This window comes from Siphateles boraxobius, unplaced genomic scaffold, assembly GCF_051911475.1.
Source record: "Siphateles boraxobius isolate OS27281-9 unplaced genomic scaffold, OSU_SipBor_1 41, whole genome shotgun sequence".
Taxonomy (NCBI): domain Eukaryota; kingdom Metazoa; phylum Chordata; class Actinopteri; order Cypriniformes; family Leuciscidae; genus Siphateles; species Siphateles boraxobius.
The window spans coordinates 38,323,112-38,340,383 of record NW_027509042.1 but is presented as its reverse complement, the minus strand read 5'-3'; the positions used below and the strand labels follow the sequence as shown (position 1 = coordinate 38,340,383).

The window sequence follows — 17,272 nt, the reverse complement described above, 5'->3', positions numbered from 1 at the left end:
TTGTACATCCTCGCTTCCTTTCCTCGCGTCTCAGTTCCACCCCGTGTAGGATGCAAGGGAACAAAAAGAGGGAGGAGTCAAAGGAAGGCTTATTACTATATTGGAATATTCTTGATCACTCGTGCGTCACTTCAAAGCGTCATCAGCTGTGCTCAAAGGATCTTCCCTTATTGTATGTTGTTAAAGTTTGGTTATTTGAGAAATTAATAAAAATTAAAGATAAAGCAAGATGCCCTGTTGATATATCTGTGATATAGGGTTTATTTAAACTGCAAAGGTAAAGCATACATTAAAATTATTGTGACAGACGTGAAGTGGGAGGAGAATCTATATGTGCGTCAGGTTTCTCGACAAGAAAGATTTCTTATAGGATACACCTGTGCATCCTCGCTCATAGCTACTCTGGAAGCTTCCTCACCCCTCGTTCCTCGGTTCCTCATGGTAGAATGCGAGAATTGAGATGTCCTTTAAAATGGCTGAATTCAATGGTTTCCAGGTCACGGGCTGGAGGACGGAGGAGTGAGGAAACGAGGAAGCATCAATTTGAGTATTGAGAAGCACCCATAGTAGTCTGAGCCTCAGACGTTGTGCCCACAGACCGTTGACTAAACGTCAGGTGCATATGGCACACAAAATGGGAAACACTTTGGTAGTTTCAGAGTAATCATCTGATTGGTTGAATTCTCCAGGATTTACGGAGACGTGTTGTGTGACAATAAGCACTTATCGGGATCAACAAAATGCTGTATTTAAGTATGGGAAGTTCACAGCATAATTGTTGCAGTAAACTTGCACGACGTTCTTGAATGAATAGCACGCCGGGCTGTTATCATATGGACACTGACTTTATCTTAATGCCTCTAAACATGACGCTGAACAAAATGAACTGTGATTGGTTTCTTTACATGTTGTTCAAACGTTCTCTTGGGTGGTCCTTGGCCAGTGAAAGCTGCTATGGAGTCCTGACCTTCTGCCGTCAATCTGAAGGCCTAGCTACGCGAGACTATGTCGATAGTGACTACAGAGTTCACAATACCACAGTGGCTATGTTGCTGTATTCAGCTATACTAATGTTTTTCGAACAAAGCTTTTCTCTTGTCAATTGACTGAGATATTTGCCTTAATTCTGTTTTGCATTCCAATTTGCACAGGTTTTAAAACGTGAATGCGTAATGTTACGCTACAGAGTGTAACAGTCGTGTTCCGGAAGTAAAAACTCCAGTCAATTTCTCAATAGGGAAACAATTTTTTTTACAATAACTTATTAACCTTTAAAGACAACCTTACTGTGAGCTACGAGGTTGTTATTCGATAGTATTTTCTTCTGTTGAAGCTGTTAGATCGTGTTATTTCAACTTAGTTTAAAAACAATCATGTTTAACAGTGGAATTTGTGGGCAAAACCTACATTACCCATGATTCTGTACAGAAAATTTCACCAGAACACATCTCTTTAGCTCCGCCCACTCCCATGAAGCGCCTCGAATGATATAATCGAGTCGGCCTCCATACTCTCTCAAAATACTCAAACATATGTTTATTTTGCAAAAAACTTAAACTATATTGTTTTTTATATATAATCAACATTTTTAAAGTAGTAGTTTTATTTGTCTCCAATGTTTTTAATTTGATTATGCTGTTTGCAAAGCTTCATGGGATTGTAGTTCTTAACCTCAATAAAGCCGTTAAGTGCACAGTCTTGTACCTTTGTATTTTAGTCCCCTTTTCAAAAAAGTTTTTGAACAAACCTTAAACCTCTGTAGACAGGATTTTTCTTCAAATCAAAATTTGTTGTGATTCACATTGTAGCTGGTTGGCTTGATTCATGGCTTAAAACATATAAGATTTTTTTGAAATCTTTATGGGCAATGAATGGAAGAAATCTTCCGGAACCAACACAGCTGAAAAAGTTGGAGGGCACTAATGCACTCTATTCAGTGAAATCTTCTAAAGCTTCCCTGAGTTTGCAAAAGTAACCAAGGCGGGCAGTGCTTAATTATAAAGCGTTATCTTGTAAAATAATTAGCTTCAGCTTTTAATTTTAATGACTGCTTAACTATTTTTGGATTGGTGACTCATTTACAGAAGAACTTCTGATAATATTCTTCATGGATATTTGATATGAAAAATACAGAACATTATGCTAATGAAACAAAAGATAATACTGATAATTCCAGAAACATGTTTTTTATTCATTGTCAATGCATTAGCACTAGCAGTATAATGGAAACAATTAGTTCTAACCACCTTAAGACAGACAACCTGTCAAAAATTCTTTCAAACAAAAGCAGGAATCATAACTCCCTATGAATGTTCTATAAAGAAAGTAAAAGAGTATCTGCAAACACAGACACAGACACAGAAAAAGATACATGAATTCTGAATTAAATGTTTACAGCAAAAACAAAAAGAATCACAATCATATTTCCCAAATTTGTCTTGCACACCAGGTGCTTTCAATAAAGCTTTTAAAAATGATCAGAATGCAGTTAAATGTGCGGTCTGCTGCGAGCTGAGTATAAAATACAATACAAGCATGCTAACATTCATCTCTCCATGAACAGAGCTTTGGGACTGTTCTAAGGGATGTTAACAGAAACTTTGATTGGGTATAAATGAGAAATGAGTGTATGGCAGATTAAACAGAGTGTCGTCCCCCCCCCCCCCCCCCCCCCCCCCCCCATCAGTCATCATCATAATATCGGTTCTGTTTAATTTGATCCTCTACGGACAAGAACTCATTTTCATCCTGCCAGAGGCTACTGGCTTCACTCAGCAGCCCAGCAGCTTTGGTGTCATTTTTATCGAGCGGATTCTTCCTCGTTTCCGCCTCAGTATCTTGGCCCATCTCCCCCTTTGATTCTATTCCAAAATCCAGAAGGTCATCCAGCTGAGATGAAGCTGATTCCTTGCTATAAATGTCATCCTTAAATTCATGAAACAAACTAGAACTGTCATCAAAACCTGCAAATATGTCATCTAGGAAATGTGAGGCACTGAATTCTTTGTTGTCATCTGTCTCTGTGCAAACCAATGTTTTGGTAGTGGGACGCTCTTGTTCTGCCTCTTTCATGTCTTGGGAGTATTTGGCACATGATATAATAGAGCTGTCCTCTTGAAGTTGTTGGAAAATGTCAGAAGCCTTGATCTCACTGTTGACCTCTTCTTTAAATGATTCCTGAGAAGAAAGTGCCCCTGAGGAGGACAAGTCCAGCAGCACTGGTTTTTCTTTAATTTCATTCATTCCTGCCAAACTGGCCTTGTTGTCCAATAATAAGTTACTGTTGTTGTTGTTGTTGTTGTTGCTATTATTGTTGTTGTTTGCATTGCCATTGGCTGTTTGGCCATTTGGTATTTCACCATCTATCACTGTCACTGTTAGCTCTTCTCCCTCATTTACTTGCACTTTCTTTTCACTTTCCTTAGCACCATTTTCATCAGTGTTTTTTGCATTGTCACTCTCCTCATCTGCGTTCACATTCTTAGTTCTTTCTGCAACTCCATTCTCCATTTCCTCCTCTTTTTGACCATTCATCTCCCTTCCTTTTTTTGCCTTCATTGCCTCATTATCTTTCTGCTCTGTGGTAGGCTGGCTTTCATTTGAAGGCTCAATGGCTTTGCCTGTTTCACTGGCATCCCCTGCCCTAGCTGTTTCAGTGTTTGGTGTCGGCTCCTCCGGCTTTTGAGTTATTTTAGCATCTGTAGATGACTTTTCTGAGATATTTATCGGTGACACAAGCCCTCCTTCATTTTCTTTGGGCCCATTTTCTGCTGGGTTTCCACTAGTAATTGCGGTTTGCCTCTTATTTACTGCTGGATCATTATCCTCTTTACCTGAAAGTTCTGATTCAACTTGAGGAGGCCAGACAGGTTTGACTACCTTTATTTCATCCTCTAAATTAAATGGCTTCTTTGGGGAATCACAGAGGGGCGGCCACACAACTGCCATTTTATTTGCCTGCTTCTTAATGTCATCATTCAACTTTGCTTGAATCATATTCTCTGTAGTGTTGGGGTCATTTTCTTGTGGGCTGTGAGTTACTTTGACAGGAGGATTGTTTTTCATGTTAGTTGTTTCTGACGAGTTGTTCTGATTCTTTGTACTCCAGAGTTCTTTGTGGGGCCTTTCTCCAAACCCTTCATCATAGTTGCCTTTAGACTTGAAAAGTTGTTTGTAGTGTGGCTTGCAGTACATTCGTCCATGGAGAGAAGCATAGTTTCCAAGACTGATAAATGCAGAGAGATAAACACAAATAGGATTTGAATTTGGGATGTGGATCTGAAGAACTAGATAACTGTGCATTGTATTATGACATTACAAGAACAACTCACATATTCATAACTCTCCACAGAAAAAATCATACAAGCCCACTCAAATTTCGAACATTCTTGCCAATGTTGTAATCAGATTAAATAACAAGTATTCAAATCAAATCAAGTTGCAAATCATAGTGCATTTCACCAAGAAATTCTTCTCCCTTGTCCCATGATGTAACACATTAAAATGTAGAAAAACATCTAGGATTAATGTAAAAAATGAAGCCACTACCTGAGCTGGCTGCTGCAGTGGGCACATCTAAAACAGCTTTTATGGAAGTTTTGCTTGTCTGCTATGAGAGACTCCATGGGATACACCCTCTTCCGACATGCCTGACACAGTTCGGACTCTGGCACCCGTATCTTCTGTTGGAGAGAGAGCTTACATCAGAAATTGCTTTTAAATCTGTCTACACATACAGTATACATATGTATACACTGCCCCACCAAAACAAAAGTCGCTGTTTGGATTTTAATAGGCAAATGCTTAAGAGTCAATGATTGGATCATTATTGCAGTGATTACTATGTTTCTGGCATGTTATATGTTGGAAAACTGTTCTTCTAACCCTAATTGATGGAGTGTGTAGCTCTTCATTTCTTAAACAACCACATTGGAAGACACATCATGGCCATATTCTAGGATGACAATGTCCAGACCTTAAATTCATTGAAAGTCTTTGGAATGTGCTGGAGTAAACTTTACTGAGTGCTCAAGTGAGTTGTGCATTGTCAATACTTGATTCAGAGTCAATACTTGATGTGCCTCTTGATGGAAATAACATCACATCATTTATATCCATCAAGAAGTGCATCATTTTTTTGGTGAAGATCTTGTATTTTGTCGTTTTTGGCCGGGCAGTGTATATATTTTATTTGTAAAGATGTTAATGAGTTAAGGGATATAGAAAAGGAATGAAAAAGTTGTTAGTATAGTTGCTGGAATTCAAATAATTAAGTACTACATGCAATTAGGGAGGTTAAATAAAACTGCACACATTTCATCTGGACCTCAGCACAGTCTCGTAAAATCTAAAGGGCAATACTTCAAATGTTCAGTTCACAAAACAATAATTATATTCACTTTGACTATGATATCCAGTTTAGCAGCACTCCATTATTAACTCAAACTAAAAGATCTAAATTAAGGTACAGGCACAAGAAATACCTAAAGAATCTCTATTTGTCAAGTGCAAACACACCATCACTGTTTTAGTCATCACACTGTACTCTTTGTTAACTTTTCCATGCTCATCACATAGGTTTACCGGTGACAACAGTCTGGTGCTGGTGTGAAACGGTCTGTGATCTGTGCTGTTCAGACACAGTGAAGCCCAGATTTTTGAAGACGTTTTCACTCTCTGCCCATGTCTGTTGGAAACTCTTTAGTAACTCCTCTGCAGAGGCCTCTGGTGGAACATCCAGGACAGGAACATCCCCTCTTACTACATCTGCATAAGTTGGTGGATCACCTCGTGTTGTCACACTCTTAAAGTGGGAGGTTGTTTCAGTCTTCAAGCCTGTTACAGTGTTTCCAAACTCATCTACAGTGGAGAAGTGCTCAGTTGCAGATTTAGTTTCAGAAAATCCTTCAGGTGCATCCTCTTGTTTCTCAGTATTCTTTTTCTCTTCCTTTAGGTACTGGTGGGCTTGCTCACCCATTTCAAAGACATTCTTGAGGGCCTTAATATCAAAGCATGGTATGTCCTCCACCAAGGATGACTTCTTCTCAGGTTCAGCATCTTCTGTGTCACTTTCAAGTCTCTCAGTAATCACAATGGGCTCCTTTCGAACATAAACTTTAGGCTGGGGAGACTCAAATTTGTTAACAAGCCTGGAGAGGTCAACCCTGGGCAAATCCTCTAACATTCTCTCATGTGCATCTATGGATCTCGGGATCTCTGGCTCATCTTCTGTATCTGGTTCAAGACGCTCTGGGATGTCAATAGGATCCCTGCGTACATATGTACGAGACACCTCTGCTTTCTGAGCCTCTTCAAAGAACTCACGCTTGTCTTTCACGGTCATCATTGAGTCTCCATGGATATCTGTGACATCCATCAGGGATGATTCCATCATTTGAGTCTCAAAGGTAATCTCTGAACAGCTGGATGAGCGAGAGCCTTCCAGATCTGTTTGGACCTTTATCATGTACTCTGGCAAAGGCATGGGTGGTGGAGTCATGCCTTGCGAGAGTTTGGCAGTGGTATCTCTTAGTTTAGCTAGTTTCTCAGAGCGACTCATTGTGGGGGAGGGTGTGGATTGGTTCAGGCGTGTTGGTGTTTCAGACCAGCGAGGTGGAGGTGTTGGTGTGGTGCCCGACCTATAAGAAGAAGTCGGTGATGGAGTCACTCTCAAAGGAGAGTCTGTCCTCTTGGCAGACTCAATGCAGATATACGTTGGTGATGGTGTCCGCATTCTTAGCTCAGGTGGCATTTTGAGCTCTGCTGTCTTTGATTCACTCTGGCACTCTGTCTTCTTTTCCTCCAATACTTTCTTCTGAGTCTCTATTTTTGCTGAGCCAATAGTAATCTTAGATATTTTTTGTGTGGCTCCACCTACTATTTTCTTCTCCTGTGTTGACTCACTTTTTGCCAACTCTGAAACAGACAAATTTCCTTCTAAAAAAATCAGTTTAGCCAGGGCAAGGTTCTGTACATAGGTTATGACCTCTATCATTTTCTGCTTGTTGTACTGAGTACAGCTTAAATCAGCCTTCTCTTCAGAATTGACTAGCCAATCAGGAATGATACTCAACATGGTCTTTAATGACTTTGGATTCATTTTTGCAGGGGATCCTTCAAACTCCTTAATGTAACTCAACAATTTTTTAATCTCTTCACATTTTTGTTCATACGAATTTTCAGTTGTGATTGATGCACTCTTTTCCGAATCTGCTTTTTCTGTAATCTCTGTTTTGTTTTGCTCCTCTTTCTGCATTGACTGTTTTATGGCCTCCTCTCTGCTTGGAGGCCGCGGTGAAGGCTTTACCTGCTTTTTCATCTGGAATTTACTTTTTTGTTGAGTGCTCTGTTGTTGAACTGTGCTCTGAGTGACCATCCTCTCTTCATGAAACTGTACACATTCCTCTCTCACTGCTTGATGGGACTGAATGACAGTTGTCTGCCCTTGACCTTGATGTACGTCTATAGATATTGCTGGTTGTATTTGATGTATTTCAACTGATGGTCTTGGTGCCACAGGTGGTGGCTGCTTAAATGATGTTTGTCTTTGTTTCTTCAACTGGACCTCCATTTTGGTGTCTTGCTTGGTTTGTCTCATTTCCTCCTTTTTCACAACTTTCACTTCAGTTTTTTCCATGTCACTGTTGGATTTTTGGAGGCCCTCCTGACCCATGCACACTTGAGACACACTTGTTTGCACACTTGATTGAACTATGTCCTTTTCCTCTTCCTGTTTCTCAGGCTTCTCTACCTTAGGTACCTTAAATGTTTTCACCTTAAAGCTAGGGGTCACTTTTGGGATCTTTGTGGTCTGTGAGGAAACCTTCTTGACTTCTTGAGCCACACAAGTCCCTAGGCTATTGATCTCTTCTTCTTGAGCAGAAGCAGTTATCTGACTTTGAACAATTTTTGTGGCCTGGACGCTTTCTTGTTTTCCAGAGTGAGCTTTTGTACTCTCAACTTGCTCTGTAACAGAGTGTGGATGGACTGTAGGGGCTGGATGGCTTTTAAAATCTAAGGCAGTAGTGATAGATGTCTGCTTTTTATCTGATACTGTGTTGGATGATTCTGTGATTGTTTTCTTACCAACTTTGGGAATCGAAGGTTTACTTATCTGAGAATTTGCAGTTGGATTTTTCTTTGGAGGGGTCTGTGGACTTTTTTGGGGGGGAAGTTTTTCTGATGTTTCTTTGGGCAACATGGCTGGCTTCTGCTCAGGCTCTGGTACTTTAGATGTTTCTTTCTGGGTCTCAAAAATTATTTGAGGCTTTTCAGCTTTCTGTGTGCTTGACTCCGCTTCAGCCTTCATTTCACTGACATTAAATGTTTTAGTAGGTGGAGGTGAGTTGGGAGTACTTTCTGCCTTGTTCTTTTCAGCCTCCTCTCTTTGTTTGCGATATCTCTCTTCTGCAAGCATTAGAGGTGTTTTGAATTTACTTCCATAAGGTCTTGGTTTTAGGGCAGTAGTGTCAGGGGGAGGTGGGAGTTTAATTGGCGGAACAAAAACCTTTTTAGGGCGTGGTGGTTCCTCAGCTGCTGGTTGTAGCACAGGTGTCGCTGATGAAGCTTTAGCAATATGTGGTGCTGGAGGTTCAATTGTTTTCACCGGTCCCTTTTGCTTGGTGATGTTCTCTGTAGCTTCAGTGACTACAGTTATGTTTGATGCAACTGTTTCAGTCTGATCTGCCACTGATAGAGGAGGTGGAGGTGGTGGAACAGGTGCAGTTTGTTTTTTCTGCCATTTAAATGTTTTGGGCTGTGGTTGCTTGGGAGGCTCAGGTTTGGGTACTTTGAATAGAGCTCTGCCTTTTGGCTTTCCAGGTTGAGTGACCGAGCTTAGTTCCTGTTGAGATGGAGGAGGAGGCAGGAGGTCTTGGGGTGGAGGAGGTGGTGGAAAGAATTCAGTGTCTGTTTCCATGATAGGGGGTGGTGGTGGTGGAGGGGGAAGGTCACTGTCTTGTCTCATGACCAGAGGAGGGCGATGTAAGAGGGCTGACTGGACATCACTTTCTGCCACTGGTGAGGGAGGAGAAGGCAGAGAAAGCTCTGACTCAGAGGGGGGTGGAGGAGAACTCGGAGGTGGTGGAAAGTGAATCTCTGGCTGTGGCTTCACTTTTTTTATCATTCCTTTGGGACTGAGATTGCGGTTTAGACTCTTAACATTTTTCTCTGATTTTAAATTCTTGATGTTCTGATTCTGGGTTATGCTGGTGTGCTCTGTTGTCTTAGTCGTCTGAACCTGTGTGACTGTCTTTGTCTCTTCAGTTTGCTTCATGCTAATATTACTTTGTGATACCACCAATGATGCATTTGTTGAAGACATAGCTGCAATTTCAGATTTTTTCTCACTCATTTGACCTCCAACGTTCTTCTTCTTGATTAACACTGGACTAGGAGTGTTCTGTTTTAGTTTTATATGTTGCTCCTTTACATTAATCTTTTGAGAGCCTTGAGAGGACTCTTGTGAATGAACAGCTGTAGTCATCTGTTTAGTAGTAGAACGATACTCCTCAGAAGACATCTGACTTTCTGAAGATTTGATCTCTGATGTCTTTTGTGTGCTGCTCTGCTGCATGTTTCTCACTGGAGGTGGATTTTCTGGCTTTTCCTCAGTTTTAGGTCCAGCTGGGTAATCACGAGTTGCTTGTTGAGGGGGAACAGGATTCCTAATGGGAGCTTTAGCTTTCTTATTTATTTTTGATTTGTGGCTTGATTGGTCTTTCTTCTTCATCAGGGATTTAATGGTGCCCTGAACATCTCCTTTAATCACCTCTTCTTTCTCAATTAGCACTTGCTCCTGTTCATAAAGGGATTTGATGGAGGATTTTATGTCACCCTCTGTGCTTGGCCTCCTCTGCATACTTGGGGATGAGGCTGGCTCTAGTAAGAGCTGAATTTTACCTTTCACATCGCCCTGTTCACTTACTTGGTGCTGAAAAGCCCTCTTTTCAGTTGAAGCCTCTTGAAGACTAAGAAGAGCAGTCTGAATGTCACCTTTAATAATCTCCTCCTTCTCAACCTCTTTTACTGCCTGCTTTGCCTCCTCAAGGGATTTTAATGTACCTTTAATATCCCCTGGGACCAAATCTTCAATAATTACCTCAGTCTTTGCAGATGTTGATTTTTCAAGAGATTCTAATGCACCCCTAATATCACCAGGGACAATTTCAGGTTTTTCTATTTCTTTTAGTTGGTTTTGAGCCTCCTCAAGAGACCTACGTGTTGTACTGATATCTCCTTTGACTATTTCTTCTTTTTCTATGACAACACATTGATTTACAGCTTGTGTAAGAGAGTCAAGAGCTGCTCTCAAGTCTCCCTTTACTATTTCCTCTTTCCGCATGTTGTTCAGGGATAGTACGGGCTCCATCATAAACACCTGTACTGTGTTAATTACATCACCTGGTACAATATCATCTTCAGCAACAGTTCGACCTATTGTCTGCTGGCTCTTTCTTAGAATCTGCTTTGTTTGTTCTACATCACCTCCAATTATCTTTTCCTTAATTTTTTCCTGAACAATTTCATCAGCCCCCACCTGAAGTTGTCTGAGGTAGTCCATTGCCCCAGACTCAATACAGGTAGAGTAAAAACTGACATTTCCCCTCTCTGCTTCTCCCACAGTTATCTTAGAGGATGGGTCCCTTGCATCAGCATTACCCAGCAGCCTATGCAGTGTTCCACGAATATTTCCTCTAATTATATCCTCTTTCTCAACATTGCTCTCACTTTCTTTATTGAGAAGTGAGTATATGGTCATTCTCACATCTCCTTTCTCATCTTCCTGAATCAGAATGCCACGTTTGGAAGATCCTTCCTGCTTGAGCAAGTTATTAATTGCATCTTGAATGTCTCCTCTGATAATTTCATCTTTCTCAACATTATCACTCTTATCCTGATTAAAGAGCTGTTGGACAGTTGAGTTGATATTTCCTCTTTCCTCCCTATCTATGGTGATTCCCCTCTCTGTTGTCTCACGTCTGTTGAGCAGGTTCATCATAATATTGTTCAGGTCTCCATGTATTACTTCTTCTCTCTGGATCTCTGGAGTCTCCTGGTTTAGAAGTTTGTATTTAGCCATCCTGACATCTCCAATCTCATCTGCCTCAATTAAAATGCCTTGTGACTCAACCATTTTCTGAGAATACAGCTCTTCTAGGGTTGACTTAATGCTCTTACCAACGATCTCTGTTCTCTCCACACTGCTCTCATTAAACTCAGTTAGGGCAGTAGTTTCAAATAACCAAGTTGTTGTCTTCACATCAGCTTTTGGGATTTCCTCACGAGAAATTACAGTATCTGTTTCATCAACTTCCTTGATACGATCAAGTGGTTCCTTTTCAAAGAGCCACACAGACTGCTTAACATCACCTTTTACCACTTCTTCACGTGTCACCTTCTCCATCTCGTCATACTCCGAACCTTCACCACGGATCTTGTCAATGGTATGAGTTTCAAACATCCATGTGGAGCTTCTCACATTACCTCTCTGAATCTCACTGACACTAACGGTTCTCACATACTTCTTTGATAGGTCATCCATTTCAAAAAGCTGCTTGTTTGTTTTCACATCCCCCCCTTGGATGTCTGCTACTGTTTTATTAGCAACTTTCATATCCTCTGCAATCTCATCTAGAGGCTGAGTTTCAAACCTCCACCTGGCTGTGCTGACATCTCCTTTTTGGATGTCTTCTTCAGTAACAGCTTTGATGACATAAACCTCATCTGTGTCTCTTATTGAGTCAAGGGGCTTTGTCTCAAATAACCATCTTGCCCCAACCACATCTCCTCGCAGAATCTCTTCTTTTGTGACTGTAGTAACCTCATGATAGTGTCCTTCTTTGTCCCTGATAGCATACAGTGGCTGAGTCTCAAACATCATGGTGTAGTTTTTTACGTCCCCTTTCTCAATCTCCTTGTGTATGATGCTTTGGAGTTTGCTGATCTCAGTATCAGATGTTTCCTCCTGAATCTTATCTAATGAGTATGTCTCAAAAATGAAGCGACCTTTATCAACATTACCTCCCTGAATATCTGTTACTGTGCGTGACTCCTTTAATTCCTCAGAGTTTACCCTGATAGAATCAATTGGTTGATTTTCAAATATCCAGGTACAGTTCACCACATTTCCTTTCTGAATGTCCTCTGTTTGACGGCATTTAAGTTTCTGCATGGTCTCCTCTGATGTAGAAGTCATTATATCGGATGACTGATTCTCAAAGATGTATTTCATCCGTGATACATCTCCAGAGTTAATGTCAATCTCTGTTATTCGCTTAAAGCCGCTATGATCTGCATCATCTGTGATGTTTTCCAGGTTTTCGGTTTCAAATAGGAAACGTACTAGACGTACATCCTTACCTTGTACATCGTCTTGCTTTACTTTGCAAGTTTTCAGGATTGTCTCAGACTCATCTTTGATGCTGTCAAGAGTCTGAGTCTCAAAAAGCCATGTACAGGTTTTAACATCTCCTTTCTGGATGTCTGTGTGGTCCTCAGTCTTTGTCTCTACTTTCTCATACAAGACATCCATTGGCTGGGTTTCGAACAACCATCTGCATGTTTTAACGTCACCTCTCTGGATCTCAATGCTCTCATTTTTCCTGTTGTCCTCTTCCTCTAAGTTAAAGTATTTGATGCCATCAAGGGGCTGGGTTTCGAAAAGCCATTTGGCAGTTTTGACATCACCTGATTGGATTTCTTCTTTAGATATTCCTTTGATTATCTGAAACTTAGTAATGCTCTCATCAAATTGATCAATAGGACGAGTTTCAAACATCCACTTGCAGCTTCTCACATCTCCTTTCACAACTTCCTCTCTGCGCACAGTTTTGACCTCATGGTAGTGTCCTGAGCTATCCTGTACAGCATACAATGGTGCTGACTCAAATAACACTTTATTTGATTTCACTGAACCACTGGTAACACCCTCCACTTGTATTTTTTGTGCATCTGTACACTTGCTCAGGTCCATGGTCTCAAATATTTCCTTGTAATTTGTAACATCCCCCTTTTCAAGCTCCTCTAGATTAATAGTCCGTGTGATCTCTTTAATGTCCTCTCTGATCTGCTCAAGAGGTTTGCTTTCAAACAACCACCTCTGGTGTCTCACATCACCTTTTTCTTCTTCTGAAGCTATCACCTTTTGTAGCTTTCCAACTTCTGGTAACTCTTTCAGATTCTCCATTGGCACTGTTTCAAACAAATTCCTTGCCGAAGTAACATCACCACCCTTAATATCTTCTGGCTCCAATGGTCTTGCATTGGTATTGTCTTTAAGTTTATCCATTGGCTGTGTTTCAAAGATCATGCAGTGTCTCCTCACATCTGCACCTAAGATCTCCTCCTTCTGAGTCTTTGTGCTTTCCCATTCCTCATCTTTGATTTGATCTAGTGTCTTTGTCTCGAACAGCCATCTTCCCCTGTTTACCCCAACCTGATAATTTTCCTCCATGGAGACCCCACAGATTAATTTTACCTGACTTGGATCTTTGCTGATCAGGTCCAGTGGCTGAGTTTCAAAGAGCCAGCGTGATGTCCTGACATCACCTTTCTCAGTTTCTTCACGTCGCACCTTGGTAATCTCCAGCATCTCACCGGAGTCACCGCGGATGACACACATGGGCTGTGTTTCGAACATCTTGGTTGTCTTCTTTACCTCACCCTTGGTTTCTTCAAGCTCTGACTTCAGCTGCAGGAAGTGACTTTCATCAATAGTCTCAGTGTGTCCAAGTGTGTCCAGGTGCTGTGTTTCAAACAAGTACCTAGCAGTTTTCACATCACCCCCAGAAATGTCTTTCATATACATCACCTGTGCCTCCTGCTCATCCTCTTGGTAAATTCTGTTGAGTGAGTCTAGAGGTTGTGTCTCGAATAACCATGTTGCAGTCTGGACATCTCCCCTTGCAAGCTCTAGATTTCCGCTGTGCTCTGTTGAGTCTGTTTTTTCTGTACCGAGAGCATCGATGGGCTTTGTTTCAAACATCCATGTAGTAAACTTCACATCTTTTCCAGCAATAATTTCTTGTTGGGCTATGTTCTTGCCCTCATCCTCATCTGGTGTTCCATCTTTAATGGAATCTAGGGGCTTGTTCTCAAACATCCAGCGCATTGACTGCACCTCACCTTTCAGGATCTCATCCCACTCCAAATATTCTCTCTCTGGGCTTATGCACCTGCCAGGACTGGTACTTCTGCTGTTTTCAAAAACATAACGTGCTTGCTGAATGTCTCTGCTCACCTCCTCATCACTGTCCACATAAGTTTGCTCCGTGTCTGTCACTTCAGTGAAGAAGTCACGCTCCAGGTTTTTACGCACTTCTGGATGAATGTGCTTGTAGAGCCGCTTAAGTTCATAGAGGTTCCTCTGCTTAGAGTACTCCTCTTTATTGACTACATATTTGGCTGAAGTAGGTGCATCTGTTGGCTTAGGAGAAAGACAACGTCCTGGGACTTGGGAAGTCACTTGAAACTGTTGTGTGGCAGATACTGGTTGTGCCAAGTGCTCCACGGCATCATATTGTGAGGAAGCCACAGAGGAGGTAGAGGCCTCTTGCATTGTTTTAGTGACAGACATGGTCTCATAGCTACCTGTGGCGGTAGTCTTTGAAGAAACATTTACTGGGGCCCAAGGAAACTGGTTGTAATCAAGATCAATCTTTGTTGTTATAGATGGGAAAGACAAGCATAATCTTTTATCAATACATAATTTTCATGTGTAAGTACAAGAGGAGTGATACAAAGCAATATGCACGAATAGAATAATCAGTGGAGACAAAGTTGATTTATGTAAATTAACATATTGGCATTTCTTTAAATAAGGCACGTTTGGCGATGTGGACTTTTAGTAAACTCTCTTAAAACTATTTTTTACACTTGTTAGTTTGTTTTTAATTTAGTATGTACATCACTACATCAAAATATAATTTTAGGCTAATTTCATATCAGCATATTATGTATCACAAAAAAATAAATAATATTACTATGTTACAAAATAAAAGCTATATGTAAATGGGAACGATTTGTTTTCTTCATTTAATAGTTGTGTCTGGATCTCAGACACAGATAAACCAATAACATACTCTATGTAAAAGACATGTGACACAAAAGTGCCTGAAATTAAAGAAACACCCATAAATTATATTTTATGTAATGCCTGTTTCACACTGAACACGTGAGCAGAGCATAAGTAGCACATATTTTTTTCAGCGCCCGTTCTAACAGATTAGAGCACAAAAGTGCCTGAAATTAAAGAAACACCCATAAATTATATTTTAAGTAATGCCTGTTTCACACTGAACACGTGAGCAGAGCATAAGTAGCACATATTTTTTTCAGCGCCCGTTCTAACAGATTAGAGCATCCACACTGCACGCCGAGGGAGCAGAGCAGAAGCGGCAGTGTTGTGATCTTTCAGCGGCGTGTTTACTTTTGCTGTGCTGCTTACGCTGAATTAAAGCCACTGTGCATTGTTCTTGTTCAAAAAACACCTACTGTACGTTAACATGAAAAAATAACAAATTTCACCATTAAATAAAAGTGAGATGTTCCGTGTTTCACAATCACCATTTCAAATTCAGCTCTGTGAATTTATATATATATAGTATATACGAAAACATATTACACGTCATTGCCAGGAGATTTTTCCCAAACTTCAAAGGCCTGTTTAATTAATTAACTAGTTGTATATCTTAACTTTTAAAAATTACTCTTATCATGTAAACTATATGCAGTATACAGAATGTTATATTCGTATGTGTGTTGGATAGTAGGAGGGGAACACGGTCACATCACCGCAAAGTAGGGTACAACGGGGCTAAAGCCTCCGTGGGGTAAAAGGCTCCTTTGATTTTATTTTCCTCAAACATCTGCTTTTCAAGATGCACGTGGATTTTTGGCTGATCCTTGACACGGTGGCGTGCAGCAATGCAGAGTTGATTCTGCATTACTTTGATGTAATATTTTATGTTTTTTAAAATGTAGATTTAATGAACGAGAATCGCTAATCAATAAAATGATTGAATAGTTTTATTTCGAGACAAAGGTTTGTTAATGATTTTCAAGCTAATTAAAGCAACAGTTTTTCAATAACGGAAGAATGTGTAAAAGTAAAATGAAGTAGTGCAAACTTTGTTAAAGTGATTGTTTTGAACAAGTATTAACTAGACATTATTATTTTAGCTAAAGTATTTGTATAAATACTGTGTGCCTTTTGCCTCATGCTGGTTAGCCTTTTACCCTGTGTGAGGGGTAAAAGGCCCACCTTGCCACCTCATACATTTTTAAAACAAAATAAAGCACTTTTATGACTTATTTTCATACAAAATCTGTTGATCCATAAATGTTCAATACAAACATGCATATTTTTTATGCAATCATACATTATGGGAATAGTGAAAAGCACATTTTATGCCTTTAGCCCCGTTGTACCGTACTGTATGCTGTGGCGGCCCATCATGTGACAGACAGTGGTCGGAGGAGAACACCTGAAAAACGTGACAGAATGGACTGTATTTGCGGTCCCAAGTCAAGGTTCAGCTGCACGTGACAAACGCTGCCAGTGTGAAAGCACAGTGGGTGCGTGCTGCCCCCGCTCTGCATACACACTTCCTCCACTCTGCTTGCACATGCAGTGTGAAACAGTCGTAATGATCTTTTAATCTATTGAAAGTAAAACATTTTACTGTGTGCATAAGTATACTTTATTTCACCTTGATATGTTTGGGTGGAGTGGCCTCCTCAATATTTTTTTCATGCTGCTGTTTCAGGACTTGTGTAGAAACCGTTGGCAAATTTTCTCCTCCAATTACCTTCACTTTAACAGAGTAGAAGTGAAAAATTAATTAGTCACGAAGAGGTAACTCCCCATTGTTTCACAGTTTGTTATTTAAAACAAATAATTCTGCACATGCACTACCTTTCTCATCATAATGTTCCCCGAAACTTGAGGCCACACTCTGATGAACATTCTGGTCCAGGGAAACCTAACATGAAAAAAATATAGGTTTTTTACTAACTACATATTAAGTTTGGAACAACATGAGGGTCAATAAATGATGACAGAATATTCATTTGTATTGCACCTTCAGTATTATAAAAATGGGATCCTATCTTATATGGATATACAGTACCTGAGCATTTGAGGTACTACTTTCTTTAACACTGCTTCGTACCCTCACCTCTGATGAGCTCACCACCTGCTATTAAGACAGAGAACATATGTTGTTATTCAAACATACACAATATGCAACTCACTGCTGTTAGTTTGACTAAC

The 17,272-nt window shown here is 40.3% G+C and overlaps 1 protein-coding gene across 8 annotated transcripts in view; it reads right to left on the bottom strand.

Annotated features, from left to right (window-relative positions):
- Positions 1-2,170: 2,170 nt before the first annotated feature.
- The window catches only part of xirp2a (xin actin binding repeat containing 2a), a 48,884-nt gene continuing 33,782 nt past the window's right edge, over positions 2,171-17,272 (bottom strand). For 4 of the 8 annotated variants that reach the window (XM_077199487.1, XM_077199489.1, XM_077199491.1 and 1 more), the window contains 6 exons: positions 17,130-17,198; positions 16,916-16,982; positions 16,710-16,813; positions 5,584-14,656; positions 4,549-4,682; positions 2,171-4,225 (listed from right to left, as the gene is read on the bottom strand). In XM_077199487.1, coding sequence (XP_077055602.1) covers positions 4,588-4,682; positions 5,584-14,656; positions 16,710-16,813; positions 16,916-16,982; positions 17,130-17,198 — 9,408 coding nt within the window. In that variant the 3' untranslated portion in view covers positions 2,171-4,225; positions 4,549-4,587. The remainder of the gene's footprint in view (positions 4,226-4,548; positions 4,683-5,583; positions 14,657-16,709; positions 16,814-16,915; positions 16,983-17,129; positions 17,199-17,272) is intronic. The other 4 variants (XM_077199488.1, XM_077199490.1, XM_077199494.1 and 1 more) reach the window with 1 other exon arrangement.